Here is a 23,487-nt window from a genome sequence, read left to right on the forward strand (position 1 = left end):
GTTAAGGCACGCAAACATGTGCGCAAGCGCAAATAGGGGATATCGCCTGTACCAAGATAGGGCCCTCAGTGTCTTAGAGATATTTGAAATATATATTTTCTTGAAAGTGGGACGCCTGGTCACTGTAGATGTGAGCATGTTGGATAGACTGTGCCATAGTGAAGGGATGCCTGGTCACTGTAGATGTGAGCATGTTGGATAGACCGTGCCATAGTGAAGAGATGCCTGGTCACTGTAGATGTGAGTATGTTGGATAGACCGTGCCATAGTGAAGGGATGCCTGGTCACTGTAGATGTGAGTATGTTGGATAGACTGTGCCATAGTGAAGAGATGCCTGGTCACTGTAGATGTGAGCATGTTGGATAGACCGTGCCATAGTGAAGGGATGCCTGGTCACTGTAGATGTGAGCATGTTGGATAGACTGTGCCATAGTGAAGAGATGCCTGGTCACTGTAGATGTGAGCATGTTGGATAGACCGTGCCATAGTGAAGGGATGCCTGGTCACTGTAGATGTGAGCATGTTGGATAGACTGTGTCATAGTGAAGGGATGCCTGGTCACTGTAGATGTGAGCATGTTGGATAGACCGTGCCATAGTGAAGAGATGCCTGGTCACTGTAGATGTGAGCATGTTGGATAGACTGTGCCATAGTGAAGGGATGCCCTGTAGATGTGAGCATGTTGGATAGACTGTGCCATAGTGAAGGGATGCCTGGTTACTGTAGATGTGAGTATGATGGATAGACTGTGCCATAGTGAAGAGATGCCTGGTCACTGTAGATGTGAGCATGTTGGATAGACTGTGCCATAGTGAAGGGATGCCTGGTCAATGTAGATGTGAGCATGTTGGATAGACCGTGCCATAGTGAAGAGATGCCTGGTCACTGTAGATGTGAGCATGTTGGATAGACTGTGTCATAGTGAAGAGATGCCTGGTCACTGTAGATGTGAGCATGTTGGATAGACTGTGTCATAGTGAAGAGATGCCTGGTCACTGTAGATGTGAGCATGTTGGATAGACTGTGTCATAGTGAAGAGATGCCTGGTCACTGTAGATGTGAGCATGATGGATAGACCGTGCCATAGTGAAGAGATGCCTGGTCACTGTAGATGTGAGCATGATGGATAGACTGTGCCATAGTGAAGGGATGCCTGGTCACTGTAGATGTGAGCATGTTGGATAGACTGTGCCATAGTGAAGAGATGCCTGGTCACTGTAGATGTGAGCATGTTGGATAGACTGTGCCATAGTGAAGGGATGCCCTGTAGATGTGAGCATGTTGGATAGACTGTGCCATAGTGAAGGGATGCCCTGTAGATGTGAGCATGTTGGATAGACTGTGCCATAGTGAAGGGATGCCTGGTCACTGTAGATGTGAGCATGTTGGATAGACTGTGCCATAGTGAAGGGATGCCTGGTCACTGTAGATGTGAGTATGTTGGATAGACTGTGCCATAGTGAAGAGATGCCTGGTCACTGTAGATGTGAGCATGTTAGATAGACTGTGCCATAGTGAAGAGATGCCTGGTCACTGTAGATGTGAGCATGTTGGATAGACTGTGCCATAGTGAAGAGATGCCTGGTCACTGTAGATGTGAGCATGTTGGATAGACTGTGCCATAGTGAAGAGATGCCTGGTCACTGTAGATGTGAGCATGTTGGATAGACTGTGCCATAGTGAAGAGATGCCTGGTCACTGTAGATGTGAGCATGTTGGATAGACTGTGCCATAGTGAAGAGATGCCTGGTCACTGTAGATGTGAGCATGTTGGATAGACTGTGCCATAGTGAAGAGATGCCTGGTCACTGTAGATGTGAGCATGATGGATAGACTGTGCCATAGTGAAGGGATGCCTGGTCACTGTAGATGTGAGCATGTTGGATAGACTGTGTCATAGTGAAGAGATGCCTGGTCACTGTAGATGTGAGCATGTTGGATAGACTGTGCCATAGTGAAGAGATGCCTGGTCACTGTAGATGTGAGCATGTTGGATAGACTGTGCCATAGTGAAGAGATGCCTGGTCAATGTAGATGTGAGTATGATGGATAGACTGTGCCATAGTGAAGGGATGCCTGGTCACTGTAGATGTGAGCATGTTGGATAGACTGTGCCATAGTGAAGAGATGCCTGGTCACTGTAGATGTGAGCATGTTGGATAGACTGTGCCATAGTGAAGAGATGCCTGGTCACTGTAGATGTGAGCATGATGGATAGACTGTGCCATAGTGAAGGGATGCCCTGTAGATGTGAGCATGTTGGATAGACTGTGCCATAGTGAAGGGATGCCCTGTAGATGTGAGCATGTTGGATAGACTGTGCCATAGTGAAGGGATGCCTGGTCACTGTAGATGTGAGCATGTTGGATAGACTGTGCCATAGTGAAGGGATGCCTGGTCACTGTAGATGTGAGTATGATGGATAGACTGTGCCATAGTGAAGAGATGCCTGGTCACTGTAGATGTGAGCATGTTGGATAGACTGTGCCATAGTGAAGGGATGCCTGGTCACTGTAGATGTGAGTATGTTGGATAGACTGTGCCATAGTGAAGAGATGCCTGGTTACTGTAGATGTGAGCATGTTGGATAGACTGTGCCATAGTGAAGGGATGCCTGGTCACTGTAGATGTGAGCATGTTGGATAGACTGTGCCATAGTGAAGGGATGCCCTGCCTATGAATGCTGTGTTTCTATCATCGTGGCTGCTGTGTCAAATAAAGGCCATGAAACGAGACTGGAGCGAGCGATAACGCCGCTGATACTGTCACTCATGCCCCCCCCCCACACACACACACACACACACACACACACACACACACACACACACACACACACAACCTCCTCTGGATTTCAAAGAGAGAAAGGGGGGACCCGGGGGAGGCTTCATGGTCAGATCTTCCTGATCCCATCTCCTCTTCTGTCCTCGTTATGGCTTTAATGTAAGCAGATTCACCATCAGCCAGAATGAATCCAATCAAGGAGGGGGGGGGGGGGGGGGGGGACAATCCACGACACTTTCCCCAAAGACTGCTGCAGGCCAGGAGATTAGAGGATGGAGAGAGAGGGTGAGAAACTGAGAGAGAAAGAGACAGACACAGAGAGAGAGAGAGAGAGAGAGAGAGAGACACAGAGAAACTGAGTGAGAGAAACAGACAGAGAGAGAGAGAGAGAGAGTGAGAGAAAGAGACAGAGAGAGAGGGCGAGACAGAGAGAGACAGAGAGAGAAAGAGACAGAGAGAGAGGGAGAGAGACAGAGAGAGACAGAGACAGACACAGAGAGAGAGAAACTGAGAGAGAGACAGAAACTGAGTGAGAGAAACAGACAGAGAGAGAGAGAGAGAGAGAGAGAGACAGAGACAGACACAGAGAGAAACTGAGAGAGAAAGAGACAGACAGAGAGAGAGAGAAACTGAGAGAGAGACAGAGAAACTGAGTGAGAGAAACAGACAGAGAGAGAGTGAGAGAGAGAGAGACAGAGACAGACAGAGAGAAACTGAGAGAAAAAGAGACAGACAGAGAGAGAGAGAAACTGAGAGAGAGACAGAGAAACTGAGTGAGAGAAACAGACAGAGAGAGAGAGAAACTGAGAGAGAGTTCCCGTGATCAAGAAGCCTTTCATCCGGCGATGTGATGCTATGCAGAGATGCACTCGCCACCTTCGCCTCCATTTGTCTAAACACACACACGCACGCACGCACGCACGCACGCACGCACGCACGCACGCACGCACGCACGCACGCACACACACACACACACACACACACACACACACACACACACACACACACACACACACACACACACACACACACAGACATCTTCAGTGACCGGTTTCACAAAGACATTAGACTGGTCTGTAGTGTTAGGCCAGTCTAAATTTTGCTCATAGATTAGTCTAATGCAAGTTAGAGTATTTCACAAAAATAAAGACAAATTTAAGGCCCAAAAAATTGAGACACCTTACCCCCAGGCTAACTCAGGCCTTAGACCCCTGTTAGCATGGTGCAGCCCACCAAGTCAAGGGAGAGAGATACAGGCAGATGACAGCCAAGAGGAGAACAGAGGTAGCATCAAGCTAGTAACGTCTCTACTGATTGTTTTGGTGACATCAGTCAAAAGAAAAAAATGTGTGACAGTGGTTTTGGTATGCTTATGTTTTTCCAGCTAGCTAGCTGGTGATTTTACGATAGCCTATCAGGAAGCCAACATCTTTGATGCTCCTGTCAACGGTCGGATTAGTGTTTACTCTGGCTGCAATTCTTTTGGCTATATCTTTTTATCTTTTTTTTTTACACACTTCACTGAATATAAAAACAACAACAGCTGAGTGGTTGGATGCAGTTACTTGGTCGTCCCTGTTTTCTACTTTGAAAAAAACAAATCTTAATTTACCCAGACTTCATTGTACGTAGTCCTGCTTAAGATAGTCAGTCCCTCCAGGTTTCTGTGAAGTTGATTTTTGTTTTTGTTTTTTGCAATCAAAATGCTTGATTTTGGAGCGGCTCTTCTCAAAAATTGCGGTGCAATTTGTGAGCTTTTATGTTTGTTTGTTTGTTTGTTTGTTTTTTTTTGCGCTAAAATTGCGGGAACTGAAATTGCAAGTTCAGGAAACTTTCGCCGTTTTTGCAGAGAAATTGAGATCATTTTGAAAAATTGCAAGCCCCCGCAAATATTGCAGAGATTGGTTGAATTTGTATGAAATACCCCTAAAGTCAAAAATGATTGTGATGTTTTCACAATCATCTGCTGAAGCTGAAGCTGAAGCCTTGTCGTCACTTTGTCACAGGTTGGGAGTGAGAATGGTTGAAAGCCTGCATTGTATGCTGTGATTGGCTAGTTAAGTTCTAGATAACCCTGAGTGGTTGCTTTGGATTTTTAAATGAGGGAGAAGGAGGGGAAGTCATTTTAAGTAGTTTAACAAGATCATTTATCCTTTTTTGTGGGGAAAAAACCATCAGACAAAATTTATTATTCAAGTAGTGTATTTTATATATCTTGAAATATGACTTTATAGGGGGTCTTTAATTATTGTGATCGCAAAATCGCAATTCCCTAGAGGGACTGGATAGTCAAGAACTAAACTGCTTTGTGCAACAAAGGAATTTTGCGATCAAAAATGCTTAATTTTGCAGCTGCTTTTCGTTAAAAAAATGCATTTTGCAAACATTTATGTGATTCTTTTGGCACTAAGGTTGCGGGAACCGGCAAAATTGTCAGCTGAAGAACCTGTTTTGCTGTTTGAGAAATTTTGAAAAATTTCAAGCCTCTGCAAACATTGCGGAGATTGGTTGAATTTGCATTAATTATTGCAATCGCGAAATTGCAATTTCTTGGAGGTCTACACACGACTCTAATGTAAATTTCCCCTCCTCCTTATCCTATTCACTTCTGTTTCCTCCCCTCTCATTTTTACCATATGGAGCCAACTAGGATGGGGAGGGGGGGCGGGGCATAGCATTTCTTTAAATTGGCATAACTGGCTGATTTGGACTCAAACTTCACTCCCTCTTCTCTTCCACCACAGACGCCCGGTGATGCCTCTCTTCTCTCTCTCTCATTCTCCCTTTCTTCTCTCTCTCTCCTCTCTCGCATCTCTCTCTCCTCTCTCTCCTATTTCCAAAGCTTAACTTCATTGTCTCACGCCTCGCGCGTGCTTTCATCTTAAGACAAAGATGTATGTAAATCTGCGGCCCGGGGCGTTAATGCGTCGCGCCGTGTGAGAAATAGCATCTCCTAAATCGTGGCATTGTTGTTGAAAATGACGAGGCAGGGCCGCGCTAATCCCACAATACTATCCTCCAAATGTGTCATAATGCCGCGTGTAGGCAGGCCCATCTGAATAGCAAAAAGAGATGCCACTGCGCCTCTCTCTCTCTCTCTCTCGCTCTCGCTCTCTCCGCATGTCACTCCCGCTTCCAGAAATAAAGACACATAAGATGCCACCATCTTCCAAGTTTGGACTGTTTAGAAATCACCGGCGTCCTTTTCTGCCTTCTTTCTTGTTTGTTTTTTCCCTCCCCCTATATACGCTTGTTTTCCCCCTCTGCTATGCACTTGTTTTTTGCACCCCGGAAATGAACGCCTCGACGCATTCGGATTATGAAGAACTATATCTCCCTAATTGTCTGTGTCAGTCTCATTGATGAGTAAATATCGATGGCTTTGTGGCCGAGATGTATGTCTTTCAGAAAACGGCGATACGAGGCATTGTTGGCAGAACAATATGGCCGATACAAAAGAGGACAATCAGTCAAGTCGCTACATGTATGGAGTCTTTAGACAACAATCAGCTACCTTGTATTGCTTTTATTTAAGGAGGCAGTTCTTCCTCTATTCGTCTGGATCAAATTCAAAACTCATTCAGATTCATTTGCGCGGGGGAGTGGAAGTGAGGGTGAGACAGATACACACACACACACACACACACACACACACACACACACACACACACACACACACGTCTACAAACGCAGAGCAAGGATTCACTGTTTTCTTCTATCTCCTTAACCTTATGACCTTTGTATCTTTTTCCTTTTATTTTGACAGAAATGTAATTTGTCACTATTACTGCACTTGATACTTTGGCAATAATGTATCTGTTACATTCATGCAAATAAAGCAATTTGATTTGAATTGAATTGAATTGAATTGAGTTGAAATTAATTGAATTGAATTTAATTGAATTGAATTGAATTGAATTGGACGCCACCACTTTTGGGCAAAGAGCCTTGAAACAGGCGTGCCAATCAATTGGACAGGGACAAGGCTGGCCAATGATAATGTAGCTAATTACCAGCCACGTCGAGGGACTCTACTCTGATTGGCCGTGACGCCGGGCGCCGTAATTAAACGGCCTCCTCCCCTCCTCTCTGTCTCCTCTCTCTCTCTCCTCTCTCTCTCCCTCTCTCTCTTCTCTCTCTCTCTCTCCTCTCTCTCTCTCCTCCCTAGCTGCCAGGAGAGTGTCCTGACACAGTGACACTCCGCTCTCTCTCTATTTCTCTCTCTCTCTCTCTCTCCTCTCTCCCTCTCTCTCCTCTCTCTCTGCTCTCTCTCTCTCTCCTCTCTCCCTCTCTCTCTCCTCTCTCTCTCTCTCTCTCTCTCTCCTCTCTCCCTCTCTCTGCTCTCTCTCTCTCTCTCCCTCTCTCTCTCTCTCTCTCTCTCTCTCCTCTCTCTCTCTCTCCTCTCCCGCTCTCTCCTCTCTCTCTCCTCTCTCTCTCTCTCTCCTCTCCCTCTCTCTCTCCCTCCCTCTCTCTCTCTCTCCTCTCTCTCTCTCTCTTCCCCAGATGCCAGGAGAGTGTCCTGACACAGTGACACTCCTCTCTCTCTCTCCCTCTCTCTCTCTCTCTCTCTCTCTCTCTCTCTCTCTCTCTCTCTCTCTCTGTTTACCTACCTCTCTCGCCCTACCTCCGCCCCCCTCCCCTGCTCTGCCTCCACCCCTCCATTCCCTGCGGGGGGATTTTGTCAGGGGGAATAGTGGCGTTGATCTTGAAGGCTTAAGACCCTACTGTACCTGTCAACACTGTGGCACAGCCGGCTTAAGTCATTTGAAGTTACCTCTCTTTTTTTAATGAGGGGGGGGGAGGTAGCTGTGTGAGCCCAGCGGCTGACAGCCAGTCAGGGGCTTGTGAAATAATTCCATAGCTCTGAATAAGCAGAGGTGTCTGTCTGACTTAAGCCTGGCCTATCCTAAGGTATAGTGCAGGGTGCAGGGGCTAAGCATGAGAGAGAGCGAGCGTCCTGTCACAACAGAGCTGCACTTTATTGAAGGCTGCACTGGAACAGTCTGGATTTATTATTTATTTATTTATTTTGTATTTAACCTTTAGTTAACCAGGAAAGTCCCATTGAGATTAAGAATATCTCTTTTTCAAGGGAGTCCTGACCAAGACAGTCAGCAGCATAAAAATACACGTATTACAGACAGAAAGCACAAAAAAAGACTAAAAGAATGACTGTGAAAAGAAAGTAGGGAAACAGCCTCTAATTCTCTCATTTTGGATTTAAAAGCATTTAGCAAGATTCAGTCATTTTGCAGCGTATTCCATGGCGAAAGTGCAGAAAACATAACATCCCTTTTTCTGTACGTGCATTTGGGACAGAAAGCTAAAGGTAATCCTGAATGAGTAATTGTCCAGCACTTTTCTGTGTGATAAAGACACATGTTATGTAGGCTGGGAGCAGCCCAAGAATGGCCTTATATATAAAGGTGTGCCATTGACAGATCCTATGGGTGGCCAGAGCCCTCCTGCCCGAGAGTATAACTCACAGTGTTGAGTCGCTCTATGGATCAGATGAACAAAGAGCCTTCATTCATATTGCATATCATCATTCTCTAACCTCTTCCTCCAGCAACCTCCTTCTTCCGTAATGGATGGTTATCTTCAGTGATTCCCAAATACTGGCTCAGGACCCACAGGTGGGTCGCAGGAGATTTTATTTGGGTCACCAAATAAATTTGCAGAATTTCTTCCACAGATTTAAAATTATTATTTAAAATGTGTAGACTAGACTAGCCTTTTAACTTCGCCTAAATGCGCTTATTCCGTCTGTATGTGGGAGTATATGCCTATCTTAAAGCAAGAGCTAGTTATAGCAATTAGAGAGCATGATTTATCAATTTCTCATTCAGATTTTGGACCCTTGGACTCCCCCTGCGTGTGTTTAAATTTGCTCTGCTTTCCCCCCAACTGTATGCTCACACTCAAAGCTTTTTTGCTTGCACGGATTTCCTGCACTCGCACACTCAAATAATAATGATTGGATTTATATAGCGCTTTTCTAGACACCCAAAGCGCTTCACAGAAATCATTATTCATTCACACCATTCGTACCAGTGGTGGTAAGCTACGGGTGATGTAGCCACAGCTGCCCTGGGGAAGACTGACGGAAGCGTGGCAGCCATTTCGCGCCTACGGCCCCTCCGACCACCACCAACATTCATAGACATTCATACCCATTCATACGAGGCAATGAGGGTTAAGTGTCTTGCCCAAGGACACAACAACAACAGCTGGGAGGGAGCGGGATTCGAACCGCCAACCCTTGAGTCATTGGCCGACCTGCTCTACCTCCCGAGCTAATGCCGTCCCTAAATAGCCCCTGCTCACACTTTTACATTTGCTCTGCTTGCGCTCAATACAATAGAACGCCAGGATATTGTCACATGATCCCCGACTCACGGATCATGTGGACACTATCCTGGCATTCTATTGGTTGTGGATTTCTGACAGGCTTGTTGCACAACAAATCTGAGAGAAGAGATCCAAGAGCAGAAGTTTCCAGAGTGCACAGAAGCAGTTTGAAGGAGGAGGGGAGGACATGTGAATGCAGGCACAGAGTTTGAGCACAAGCAGAGCAAATTTAAGCACGCCCAAAATCTGAAAGTGAAATCCATAAATAATGCTCTCAAATTGTTATAAGGAATGCTTGCATTAAGATAGGCATCTACTCCCATACATGTATGAAGTTATCTTTTCAATAACGTACATAAAACAAATCAGTATATCAAACGTATATCTCTTGGAAATGGCTGGTTTATCTACATCAAAATAATAGACTGGCAGAAAAATGCTCAGGAGGTTTGTCATTTTTTTAAAGTAAGTCCCCAGAAAAAAGTTTGGGAACCACTGTTCTATGACAGTTATTGGGTACAGGAGTACCCTTAGTTTAGTCCACATTAAGCCCATGGCACACCAATCAAACATTCTACAACAAACAGACATACACAGATGTTTGGTGTGCCATGGCTGATTCCACATGTTCCATCCTTGTTTGTCTACATACACAGATGTTTGGTGTGCCATGGCTGATTCCACATCATGGTCCATCCTTTGTCTATTTTTGGCCCATGGCACACCAATCAAACATTATCCAAGAACTGCCGACGGCAGTTGTTGGATAATGTCTATAGAGTCTCTCGATAATGTCTATAGAATGTCTATAGACATTGTTGGAGAAAAATATAAGTTCCATGCCATTTCCTAATCAATATTTCCTAATCAATAAGCTATAGGCCTATTTGCATAATTATGCTATAAGTTCCATTCCATTTGACACATAGACTCACACTGACATCTCACCCAGCCCCATAGAGAGGACTTCTCCTCTTTGCTGAAACCTTGGGCAGTGCATCGTGTCCAATAACAACGGATAACAGTTTCCCTGTAGACTCAAGTGGACGCACACACATTTCCAAGTCAAGTCATCACCCCCTCCTCTCTGCTCCTCCTCTTCCTACAGTATAAAGCGTATGTCAAATTGTGACATCGCGGCTGAATAATTGACTCTGTATGACATATCAGAATGTGTACATTGAGATTCATGCCCTCTGTCAATATACATGTATTGCAGAGAATGTAAGCTATTAAATATACTTTATGTTAAACAGTCCTGGACTCAAGGCTCAATTAATTTGGTATTAGATAAGCTGTGATATACATTTACATATACATTTTAGCGGAAAGAATAGATTTTATTCTCTATCAGACATTATCTATAGAGTCACAGGCCCCCATGATCTTCTCTCCGATCCAAATCTGAGAATATTTCAAATGTTAGATATGATTTTGTATTGTAGGTCTCTACCTACCTACATTAGTCAATGAAAATAATCGACAGATCGATAATGAAAATGATGATTAGTGCAGCCCTAGATTACATTACTGTGAGTGAGAGATCCAGTGGATTTACATTATCAAATGAAGCTTCCAATCCTGGCTGCATGACAAAGGGGAGGCAGGAAACCAGACATTGCATTATTAATTAAATTATAATAATATTATTAATTATAATTTATAATTATTAATTGTCTTGTAAATGACAATTAAAAGTAAAAGTTTAACAATCCATCAATTTGCTGGGGACCCCCTGGAAGCCCCTCAAGGGCCCTCCAGTGGTCCCTGGAGCCCACGTTGAGAAGCAGCGCTCTGTGATCCCGGTGCGACGGCAACGACGGAGCATCAACTCAGAGACGTGATCTGAAGCCCTGATTTTATTTGGATTATTCACCCAATGTTCACCCATCCGCCTTTAGCATTTATCATTTGGATGATTTTTTTTCTTTTTTGGTTAGTTGCGATTTATAATCTCCTTTCTTTAAGGCTTTGCTCGCCCCTTTGCCCTATCCTCTCGCTCAATTTCTCTCTCTCTCTCTCTCTCTCTCTCTTTCTCTCTCAATTCCTCTCTCTCTCTTTCTCTCTCAATTCCTTTCTCTCACTTTCTCTCTCTCAATTCCTCTCTCTCTCTCTCTCTCTCTCTCTCTCTCTCTCTCTCTCTCTCTCTCTCTCTCTCTCTCGGCTGGGATAATCCCCCCTGTAGGGGACTTCAAAGTGCAGGCCGGCGAGGGAAAGTCTTAATTACCCATTTGCCTTGAAACTCAAGCCAAAACACAACCCGCCCCGCCCCCTCTGACTAATTGTGCTTCTGGATTTATTCTTTTTATTTTTTTTATGCCATGGAAATAGAGAGATCCAATTCAATCAAAAATAAGAAAAGAGAGATGATAGTATGAAACGCTGAAGCAGGTAACTTTTGAGTAATCAACATTGTCTTATAGAGGCTGGCTATCAATGCAGTTTTTTGTATTTCTATTGTATATTCTCTTATTCAAAGTTGTTTGAGTGCTGTGTAAGATCTCCCCCTTTCTTGAAAAAAAAAATCACAGCTTCTTGTCTGCTTAACAATTCCACTGGCCAAAGATTTCTTATTTGCTATAATGCCTTCTGAATCAGACTTAATTATCATACAAATGGATGCTTATTCTTTTTTCTCTCTTAGAGAAATACTGAGCTCCGGTGCTCCACTGATAACGCTGAGGTGGAGGAGGAGTGGTGCCACCTCTGAAGTGCCATGGTGGGCTTGTTTTTTTCCTGACAACAAATCTTATTCAGAGCCAGTGAATAGGAGAAGAGTCGACTATTGTCAATGGTTATTGGGTCCGCCGTGCTTTCAAATTTGCAGAATAAACTGGAGGTCCCCCCCCCCTAGAGGTTTCAGCATTAATTATAGACATCTCAAAGGGAACTAATATGAAACTATATATAACAATAAGCCTATATCCTCTTAGACTGCATTGTAAAGTGTATTATGGAACTACTTTGATCACATATAGACTGCAGTCAATGTTCCAATGTTAAGTCTGACAATTAAGACTAGACACACTTTGTCATTTTGACAAAACTATAATTTCTCATGATAAATACCCAATTGATCGGTTAATTTATTGTGTTAGATATCTTAAGGAGATAGAGAGAGAAAGAGAGAGAGAGAGGCCTATAATTTAGGTAAAAATGATCATATTAATTTGCCCTTTGTGTCATTTATAAAACTATTTATAATAAAAAGAATACAGACACTTTTAGGATACCAGCAGATTTGTATGTCTTAATTCAACAAATACATTTCAAAAAGGTCAAAATGACCAGGTGGTCATTCTTGTGTTGTGTTGAGATTTTTGTATCCACAGAGCTCTGTCAAAACTAACTAATGTGTTAAATGACCTCTTGTGGACTCATAGAAACACTGTCGGTGTGTGTTTTCAATATAACAATATAATATAATAGCATAATAATAATAATAATATATCAACTAAAGCCTTCTGTGGTGTGGTGTGTTTAAAAGAAGAGCGGTAGACAGTGAATGTCTGAATGTCATGTTTACTGTAACCAACCAATGGCATCGGCCGCATCTCAGTGACATCATAGACAACACAAGCCGCAGCCTATGAGAGTCATTTCATGGATTTAAATAAAGTGACATCACACAAACAGCATTACATCCCTACTCAAAAAAAGCCCCTGCCCCCTCCCCTCTGCATTTTAACATTATTACATAACAAAAAAGTATTACGTCCCCCAACCCTGTGTGGTGCTCTTAAAGGAACGCGCCATTTTGGGAGATTCACCCATTTGCCATCTTCCCGATATTAAGACGAGAAGATAGTCCCTTCTCTCCTCTGTGCGTGTAGTAGAAAAATAGCCAGCGCTAGATAGCTTAGCACAATGAATGGTCATCAATGATGCTGGCTAGCCTACCCCCATTTACACAAGCAAAAACGTTTCCATACTGCTCACCTGGCGTAATCCAAGTCTCCAAGTCTCCCTGAGATGCCAAGTTGACATTTACATCTTGTTTTAGCTTAAATCTGCACTGTAGGCTACAGCAGCAGCGCCTGAGATTTCTCACCCACATGGCTAAAAACAGGGAGTAAATTATGTCTTTTCAAGTCAACTTGGCATCTCAGGGCTTGCGGAGACTTGAATTAAAGTATGGAAGCTTTTTTTTTTTTTCAACACGTTTTTGCTCATGTTAACGGGGCTAGACTAGCCAGTACCATTGACTGCCATTCATTGTGCTAAGCTAAATAGTGGTTGCTATTTCTCTACTACACGCACAGAGAAGAAAATCTATCTTCTCATCTTACAACCGGGAAGATGGCAAATGTGTGAATCTTCCAAGAATGTTGGCGTCTTCCTTTTAAATACAAACATGATCAAATGGAAAGCAAACGGTCATGATGAAATGCGGCACTGAGAACGAGCAGCAGCGGCGCACTTCTTTCGTCTGGCGGGGGCGACAGCCAATAGGAACCCGGGGAAGAAGCAGGTATCAGGAAGTGCCCGTTTTTTTTGTGAGATAATGTTCTGGCGAGAATGTGCGTATATTCACAATTAAAACGTCCGCCGTCCGCTTACGCTGCCCCGAGGAGGACATACAGTGCTGTAGATGGGAAATCGCTTTCAGGGTATTATGTAATAAGCACCAACCATTTTGTAAGAACTTACAGGAGAAAATGCATTGCAGGAACGGAATCTTCTGCAATTTTCTTCCTTCACCTTGGCACTACCTCGACTGATATGTGTCCATGTGATTGTGATCACTAACAGTCTGTAATTGTAGTTTATATGTACTGTACCATGCCTAAAAAAAACACAATGTCAAAGTGCACGGAGGACATTGTCGTTTTTGTGTTGCGATGTCAAGTGGTTTGGTCAGAAGTGTCTTTCTGCGGCCCAGTCCCTTCCTGTCAACCCAGCACTGGAGCAACCAAATGAGACAACAAACAAGCAGAGGATGGAGAATTGTAACAGCTTGTATTTGTGCTCTGTTCTCATGCCCAGAAATATCAGTGTGCCTGAAAACTGACATGGAGGTCGCAAAGGTCAAGGGTCAAACAGAGGAACCCCCCCCCCCCCCACACACACACACACCCAAACAAAGGGGAGTCACTGCCAGTGTCAGTTAGAAATCACACACACACACAGAAATAATAATAATCATAGAAAACTATGTACAACCAATGGAGCGGTAAACAAAACATTGACTTGTGTATTTTTGTCACTAAAAGGCCGTTTGTTCGATCTCTTCTGTACAAGGTGATTCATCACAATACAAATTCATATCCGCTTATTTTGATCCTGCCAAATGAAAGGAAGAAGAGAGACGGTGCAGGCGTCCCCCTGCCAACATGTCCAGAGGTACTCAACGTACCCTATTCACAAAGGATGCATGTACAAGTTTATAAAAGACAAGCTCCTGGAAACACAGCGAGTGCCTACACATGGATCTCAAACCATCCATGAAGAACAATCCATTCCAGAAGAAGAAAAATAGATACAAGTCAGGATTCTCCGTGTTTTCCTGAAAAGCAATCGACGGTTTTAACTTGACAAAATAAACATCCTAAATGGCTCCTAGCTGACTTACTGTTGCAGTGTTTGCTAATACAATAGCGAACAGGAAATAAGCTAGGTTTCAAATTAAGCAATAAGCCCCAAGAGACCGTGGTTTACAGTGATTTTACAACAGCTAAGAGGTGTTGTGAACACCTTTTAGCTGTTGTAAAATCAGAGGTGTTGTGGACACCTTTTAGCTGTTGTGAAATCAGAGGTGTATTTGTGGACACCTCTTAGCTGTTGTAAAATCAGAGGTGTTGTGAATACCTCTTAGCTGTTGTGAAATCAGAGGTGTTGTGAACACCTCTTAGCTGTTGTAAAATCAGAGGTGTTGTGAACACCTCTTAGCTGTTGTGAAATCAGAGGTGTTGTGAACACCTCTTAGCTGTTGTAAAATCAGAGGTGTTGTGAATACCTCTTAGCTGTTGTGAAATCAGAGGTGTTGTGAATACCTCTTAGCTGTTGTGAAATCAGAGGTGTTGTGAACACCTCTTAGCTGTTGTGAAATCAGAGGTGTTGTGAATACCTCTTAGCTGTTGTAAAATCAGAGGTGTTGTGAACACCTCTTAGCTGTTGTAAAATCAGAGGTGTTGTGAACACCTCTTAGCTGTTGTAAAAATCACTGTAAACCATGGCCTCACACAATTCCGTGAAAAGTGTCTATATACCAATGTTCGGTCATTTCTAAGGGAAATCCAAATCCAACTTTGTTACAGCTCAGTCATTTTTTAATTCATTTATTTTTTTTATTTCATTACACCCAAGGCAGAATAAAATTTACTAAAACTTAAGACTTTTACAGTTACAGTGACAAAAACATTTTAAGAGACCCACAATTTAAATTGGACTGCAAAATAAAAAATAAAAAACAACCTTTTTTCTATTTTTGTAAAATGCCCAGGCATTCTCCAATATTACAAATACTGGTATACTTTTACAGTAAACAAGAAAAATGTAATATATATATTCATATATATTTATATATATATACTAAAACCCCGTCACCAAAAAGAAAAGGAAAAAAAAAACAATATACACATCGCCACTACGGCATTCAGAGAAACTTTAGAAGCAAACCTGAAAAAAACTGTTTGTTTAAAACACATACACACACATAGTATTTTACCCTTGTACTTGTTTCAATACTGTAAACTTATTTTAAGACAGAGTGCACTCAATTATTTTTTTAGGTTCTGTTCCTGATTTGTGTCCAGTCTCTTCCTTGACTTTTGTGTGGCTTTGATTTGTCCACTCCTGCAATTTTCTGTTGAGGGACAGAGCCCTTAAGAGTGAAGAATTTGATATATATCTATATATAGGTTTGTGCCTTTATATGTACATATGCATACATATATACACACACAGACACATCAATATTGTGCTGGGTACTCCTAACCTAAGTTCAGCATTGTTTCATTTAAGAAATAGTCATTCTGTGGAAATGTCAAATCGGAGTTAAAGTTGACACATACTTTTACACAATTTAACTTGTTCAATTTGTTCGCTTCATACAAGTGTTGCAGTTGTGAGAGACAATAAAATAGGAAGAACATTATTCAAGGCACACTCACATCAAATTGAATGGCAGTACAAAAACGGTTCCAAATAAATTAATTTCCAATTTTATAGTGCCAGCATTAGGTAAGCTATAGCCTATACCAGCCCTGGGCACTTCAAACGTCAGGAGATCCCAAGCTCTCAAGCCTTCAGTACCTTTCTGTGCAGCTTCCTGTGCGTGTGTGTGTGTGTGTGTGTGTGTGTGTGTGTGTGTGTGTGTGTGTGTGTGTGTGTGTGTGTGTGTGTGTGTGTGTGTGTGTGTGTGTGTGTGTGTGTGTGTGTGTGTGTGTGTGTGTGTGTGTGTGTGTGTGTGTGTGTGTGTGTGTGTGTGTGTGTGTGTGTGTGTGTGTGTGTGTGTGTGTGTGTGTGTGTGCGTGTGCGTGTGTGTGTGTGGGTGCGTGCATGTGTGTGTGTTGGACCACAAATTATGAAATGCAGATCCGGTGTTACGAGCTCTGGATTTTTCAGCGTTCAGATCACATCAGCTTTAAGGTGAGACATGGCAGGTGAATAGTTTTCTCTGTCTCATACTCTGAGCCAGAAGTGTCCACTTCAGTAGCACTTATTCCTATCTGTATTCTGAAGGTTTGTTCATAGACCATTCATAGCCTAAGGTACATAACATTTTATTCCTAAAAACACGGTGATTTTTTTTTATGACTGTTGATTGATAGTATTTTCTGATTTATGGAGTGATAAAATGAGATACCCAAAATCCCCTCTGTAAAAATCTTTGTCTCTAATATGTCAACAAAATTAAACAAGAATTTTGAACCTGGCTTGGTTCCATGTTCAGATTTCTGTTTGGGAAATGTACGCAGATTTGCACATATTTAAGTAGATAACGCCTAATTTGCATATTTAAACAACATTTCAGAAAACTTCCAAAACAATAATACAAATGATAATAATAATAATAATAATAATAATAATAATAATAATACAACATACAACAAATATTTGTCTAACTGGTGAAGTGCGTCATGGTGATATCTATTAGTTATTTTTTTATTCTATTCACCGGGGTGTCTCACCTTAATGAATGTGAATGAGTTCAGAAAAACAGGGGTTGTGGTATATAAAATGGCATGGGGGAGCTCTGAATTGTGTGTGTGTGTGTGTGTGTGTTCGTGTGTGTGTGTGTGTGTGTGTGTGTGTGTGTGTGGTGTGTGTGTGTGTGTGCGTGTGTGTGTGCATGTGCATGTGCGTGTGCGTGCACGCGTGCGTGTGTGTGTGTGTGTGTGTGTGTGTGTGTGTGTGTGTGTGCGCGTGTAGACTTGCTACTACTTCGTATACGCTCAGCTACACATCACAGGGAGTCCTGACTGAAAAAGTACTGTTACTATTTCAGCACAAATCGATACATTCTCCTTCTACCAAAATCTGTCCCACAACTGACGGTGCAATTTAGTCCTGTACCAACGCTTCCTAACTCAGCAGAGAGATCAGAATAATCTTATATCATTATAGAACCAGTCTAAGAATACAAGGCGAAATGTACTCGTACTTTAACAATCGTGAGATATTTTTAGAAAAAAGAAGATGATGTTATGAACTTTGACAACAATAGAAAGTCAGAATTAAATTAACTGCAGAAAATCTGCTTAAAGTGGTGACACCTGCTGCCATGTATGGACATACTGTCCATTTGACCAAACTAAGCAGAGACATTAGAAACAGTGGAGACGATCATGCATCCTTTCTGTGAGAAATATGCTGCACATCGTCACTGCATTTCTTTGTGGACGTGCTTCGGACCTGCCCTGTGAATGATTGCCAGCCATTGTGCTAGACTTCTTTCATTGAAATGGCTCAAATGGCACCCTATAGGGTAAGGTTGTCAAAAGTATCGGTAGTATCGATAAGTATCGATGCTAAACATTTGAAACCGATACAATACTCATTTGCAACAGTATCAATTTATACGAGCAGTGCTTTCTCTTAATAAGAAAATCAAACATACTGATTTCCCCTCCCTATCATTGGTGGGTAGCTGTTGCTTCAACAAGCTAAAAGTGTTGTGATAGGCTGATGACTAGAGCAGGGGTAATCCTCTGTGTTGTGATAGGCTGATGACTAGAGCAGGGGTAATCCTCTGTGTTGTGATAGGCTGATGACTAGAGCAGGGGGTAATCTGCTGTGTAAGGTCGAAGTTTTTAATGAGTTTTATCAGGCCTAGAATATGGAGAAGCGTGCGTCTGTCTGTCCTTCTGTCTTCATGTATTTTTATGCCTCTTGATGTGTTGTCACTTTCCCCCCTGTGGTATTGAAAATGGTATCGAGTATCGATATTTTCCTGGGTATTCGTATTAAAGTTATAAATTCTAGTATTGTGACAACCTTACTAAGGAGGGAATAGGATGGCCACTGGACTGCAAGGGGGAAGGCAGTCAACTGTCACAATGAAATCTAGTCGTCCACAGAAGGACAATGAAGGGATGAACCGGTAAATAAAGAAGTATAGCTCGCCCTGAGATGTCCTGTGCTTGCTTGCTCTCCTTCCATCTATCTATCTATGCATAATGCTCTGTTTACTATTAATAAATAATATGGCCTTGTTCATATGGCTTCATGCAAAATGTAACACTTGGATGTATAAGTGTAGGTAATATGGCTGGAAGTGGAGGGAGTGTGGAAAGCAGAAAAGTGAGGAGTGGTTGTGCCGTGTCAGGGTACTACGTACCAGGGAGCAGCTGCCTGATCTAGAACCTGGTTCTTCTGGCTGGTAATGATGATGTCTGGAGGAGACCGGGCTTATGAACCTTGGGATCCTCGTTGATTTTTGATTTACTGTCAAATATGACACTCAGTGCTACATATCCAATTATATTGACATGTTTTAGTCAGTTCATGCTACAATGCCAAAGGATTGTTGTCCGCGTATCGTCATCACACAAAATAGAATAGACTAATTCTAGCATTCTCAGTTACGCCTTTTTCAAATTGACGATTGAATTCAGCTTCTCTTCAAGAAATCACGTTTAGCTTAAATATACAATTTCCTACAAGCAGCGGCCAAAAAAGATGACTTAAAGTGGATTTCTGTCTTCTAAAAAATCTCAGGATATTGTGGGTATTTAAAAAATAAAATAACTCAAAATGAAAAATAAAAATGCCTAAATAAAAATTTACCTGCACATGCCAAAATACAAAATCCAATAAATACAGAAATTATTGCACAGTTAAAGGCTCCACATATGTTATGACTCAACTGATTGATTGTTTAAAAAGGAACGCCAAATGAGGCAGTTTAGACAGCTTCAATTGGTGTTAAGATCTCTGTTTGTCTTTTCACTTTTTTCTCAGTTGGCAGTTTCTTAGGCAAAAACACAAAATTAACCCAAAATTAACATTTCAGAAAGAGTATCCAGCTACCCCATTTTGTATTTTTTTCTTTTTTAGTTTTTCAAAGTCAAAGTGTGGAAACAGGGGAACCTGGCTTAGCTTCTGTCTTCCGCTTCGCTTTCAATTTTGACCTCGTTGGTCATCAAATGCTCCCCGTGCCACTTCTTCATATGTTTCTCCAGCGTGCTGTACACGCTGAATGGCATTTGGCAGATGTCACAGCGGTAGACCTCCTTGCCCATCTGGCCATGCGTCTTCATGTGCCGTGTGAGCTTGGAGCTCTGGGCGCAGGCGTAGTTGCACAGCTCACACTTGTAGGGCCTCTCCCCGGTGTGGCTGCGCCGGTGCACCGTCAGGTTGCTGCAGTTCTTGAATATCTTGCCGCAGTACTCGCACGTGTCGCTCCTGCGGCTCTCCTTGGAGCTGGGTCGACCGCCCAGGTGAGGCGTGCTGCCCCCGCTGGCCGTGCCGCTGCGGCCCGACAGCCCGCCGTCCAGCAGGTCCCCCGGAGGGGTGGAGAAGCGCAGGCTGCCGTTCTCGGACGAGTGCTCGGAGGAGGTGGCGAAGGGAGATTGTCTGGAGTCGCTGAAGCCGAGGAAAGGGTCTTTGATGAAGTGTCGCGAGGCGGCGTAGCCCACCAGCCACTGGGAGTACACGTTCTCGGAGGGGATGAGGGGTGCCGGGGGAATGTCCAGCTCCTTCTCCATCTTGATCCTCTTGTGGGAGTTGTTGGACAGGCTGGGGCTGGTGATGGGGGTGGGCTTACGGGGAAACAGGCCTGAGAAAGAGTCTCCGGAGCCGCAGTTCCGGCCATTAATAGTTGTCCTCTCTTCCTGCCGGTGGTGTTCCTGCCGGTGCAGCGGCTCGTGCTCCCCGGCCACCGAGTCCTCGTCCCCGGTGTCTCGCTGGCCGTCCGAGCTCCTCTTGGAGAAGGGCATCCGTTTACGATTGTCAACAATCAAGTTATTGTACTGCTGTATAGAGTTGAGCCCCACACCCTCCGCCAGCTTCCCAAGGGCGAGCGATGCCTTGTCATCTGAGGGCGGCTTGGAGCCGTTCTCTCGGTTGCGGTAGAACTCAGACTCCATGCTGAAGTTGGACTCCGGCCGGCTCTCGTTCTCCAGTTCCTCCTCTTCCTCCTCCTCTTCCTCCTCCTCGTGACCTTCTCCCTGGAAGTCCCTCTCGCTCTTCAAGCCCTCTCCCGTCACGTCGCTGGTGCCCGGCTCCGGGGAGCTGGTGGTCGACAGCCCGTCGTCGGAGCGACCCGTCAGGGAGCCCGCCTTGTGCATGTGAGTCTTCATGTGGCGCTTCAGCTTGCTGGCCTGGGAGCAGGCATGGTCACACAGCTGGCACTTGTATGGTTTCTCCCCCGTATGGCTGCGCCGGTGCACCACCAGATTGCTCTGGAACTTGAAGGTCTTGCCGCAGAACTCACAGGACTTGACCTTGACCTGCGTCTGGGGAGGGGTGGTGCTGTTGGGGGGCATTGGCGGTAAGGGAGGGGTGCTCAGAAAGGGCGACTTGGGCCCGGGCTGGAAGGGGTTGGGGTTCAGCAGTCGGTGCATAGGGTTGGCCCTGCTGGGTGACAACGGCGGTGTGGCGTTGTTGTTCCCTGCCAGCTCACGCAGCCGCCTGGAGAAGTCCATGGACTGGGATTCCATGGCCATGGGCGTCAGGCGCATCACCCTCTCAAAGGCACTGGGGTGCTGGGAGATGAGGCCCATTTCCTCGGCGCTAAGGCGTTCCAGCCGATGGGGGTCAAGGTGGTGGCGGGGCGGCGGGCTGATGAACGGAGGGGTGTTGGGGAGGCGGTTCTCCACGAAGCCTGGAGGCGGCTCCCGGAGCAAGGGGCCCGTCATCCGCAGGAGGTGGAAGGGGTTGTTGTCCCCCAGGAAGTTGGTGAGCGGGGACTGGGGGATGGACTGGGGGATGGACTGGGGGATGGTGTCGGTGCCCATGGGGGGAGGGATGGTGATGCGTGGGGTGAGGGCGGCGCTGGAGGGGTTGGACTCCAGGTAGATGCGGATGCCGTGGGTGTTCTGGGCATGCTGCAGCAGGAACCAGGCGCTGGGGAAGGGCTGCTTACATGTGGTACAGATGTAGCTGGAAGGCTCGTCCCGGCCACCTGCAACACACACAAAGACATACATGGATCAGGTCAAAGTCAAACCAACATGAACATGTTATGCTTTCTTATGGCCTATTTGCAGTGTGCACATTGGCTGTAAGACATAGAGTGACAAAGTCTTGCCATCACGGGTTTGCCCATGGGGGTCTGAGGGATTTCATTCCCCATACATTTTTTCCATTGACGTTTGGTAAAAGCCTTATAAGATACTTGCACATTGATGTTTTGGAAAATCCATGTAAAATAAAATTAGTTTTACTTGGACAACCCAGCAATTCAGCTATATTCAGAATCATGAGAGACTAGAATATTTCACTCGGACCACAATTCTTTCTTTCTTTCTTTCTTTCTTTCTTTCTTTCTTTCTTTCTTTCTTTCTTTCTTTCTTTCTTTCTTTCTTTTATAATCATAATAATAATAATAATAATTATTGTTGTTGTTGTTGTTGTTGTTGTTATTGTTATTGTTATTGTTATTGTTATTGTTATTGTTATTGTTATTATTTTGTGTCTTTTTTTGGGGGGGGGGTCTGAGTGAAATGTTCTATGGTCTCTCGTGATTCTGAATATAGCTGAAACCAATTGGTTTGTCTAAGTTAAACTCAGTAACTAAGTAAAAAAAATCTAAGTAAAAACGAAGTAAAAAAATATTTGACAAGGATTTTCCAAAACGTCAATGGGAAAATGAATAAGGAATTTCACTCCTTAGGCCACATGGCAAACCGGGAAGAGGGTGTGACTTTGGCACTGTATTGAGATGTGATAAGTGTGTGTATAGGCTACAGATTGTGCCTGACCCTCTGGGTAACTGCATGGCCTCGGCTCATCATGCTGTCATATACATGGGCCGTACTTATCAGCTTTGGACAAGTGCCTTTCTTCACTAACACTACACACATCACACTATAGGGTCCATGTTTTAACTGCTTCTTCATCTCTCACCATGCAGTGTGTGTGTGTGTGTGTGTGTGTGTGTGTGTGTGTGTGTGTGTGTGTGTGTGTGTGTGTGTGTGTGTGTGTGTGTGCCTGTGTATGTGTGTGTGTGTGGGTGTGTGTGTGTGTGTGTGTGTGTGTGTGTGTGTGTGTGTGTGTGTGTGTGTGTGTGTGTGTGTGTGTGCGCGCGTGTGTGTGTGTGTGTGTGTGTGTGTGTGTGTGTGTGTATGATAAAAAAAATGCTGGGAACTCCTCCAAGCAGAGAGAGTGAAGCGGGTGCCAAAGGGGAGATGCCAAAGTAATATGGCAGTGGATGGAGGAAGCAGAACTTAAAGTGTGATTTAAGGAAGACCTCTCACACAGCAGCACGTATAAAGGCCCTGCTCCTCTGGAGAGTCAGAGAAGAGGAGAGAGGAGAGAGAGGAGAAATAAACCAGTGCATTCAGATAAATGACCTCTATAAAAACAGATAGTGAGGAGCAGGAAAAGACAGACAGAGAGATTGTAGACGTTAGGACTTTTTAAGTGATTAGCACAAGCAGTCGCTTGTTTTTAAGCCAGTCCAACTAACCCAGTCACAGTCAGCAATACTGCATCCTTTTGGTAAAAAAAAAAAAAAAAAAATGCAGCTGCACGATGATATCGGCAGGTCGTCGCTATCGGCCAATAATGGCTTTAAAAGGAAATATCAGCATCACCAGAAATGTTTGTTTCGGGCCGGTGTGAATATTATATATATATATATATATATATATATATATATATATATATATATATATATATATATATATATATATATATATATATATATATATATATATATAAAATATGAAAATATGACAGGCCGATAA

General features: G+C 43.8%; 1 protein-coding gene across 1 annotated transcript in view; it reads right to left on the reverse strand.

The window, feature by feature from the left end:
- Positions 1 to 19,350: 19,350 nt before the first annotated feature.
- The window catches only part of bcl11ba (BCL11 transcription factor B a), a 78,943-nt gene continuing 74,806 nt past the window's right edge, over positions 19,351 to 23,487 (reverse strand). The window contains exon 4 of the mRNA XM_083633847.1: positions 19,351 to 21,701. Within this exon, the coding sequence (XP_083489973.1) occupies positions 19,672 to 21,701 (2,030 nt within the window). The 3' untranslated portion in view covers positions 19,351 to 19,671. The remainder of the gene's footprint in view (positions 21,702 to 23,487) is intronic.

This window comes from Poromitra crassiceps (assembly GCF_964638095.1).
Source record: "Poromitra crassiceps genome assembly, chromosome: 3".
Taxonomy (NCBI): domain Eukaryota; kingdom Metazoa; phylum Chordata; class Actinopteri; order Beryciformes; family Melamphaidae; genus Poromitra; species Poromitra crassiceps.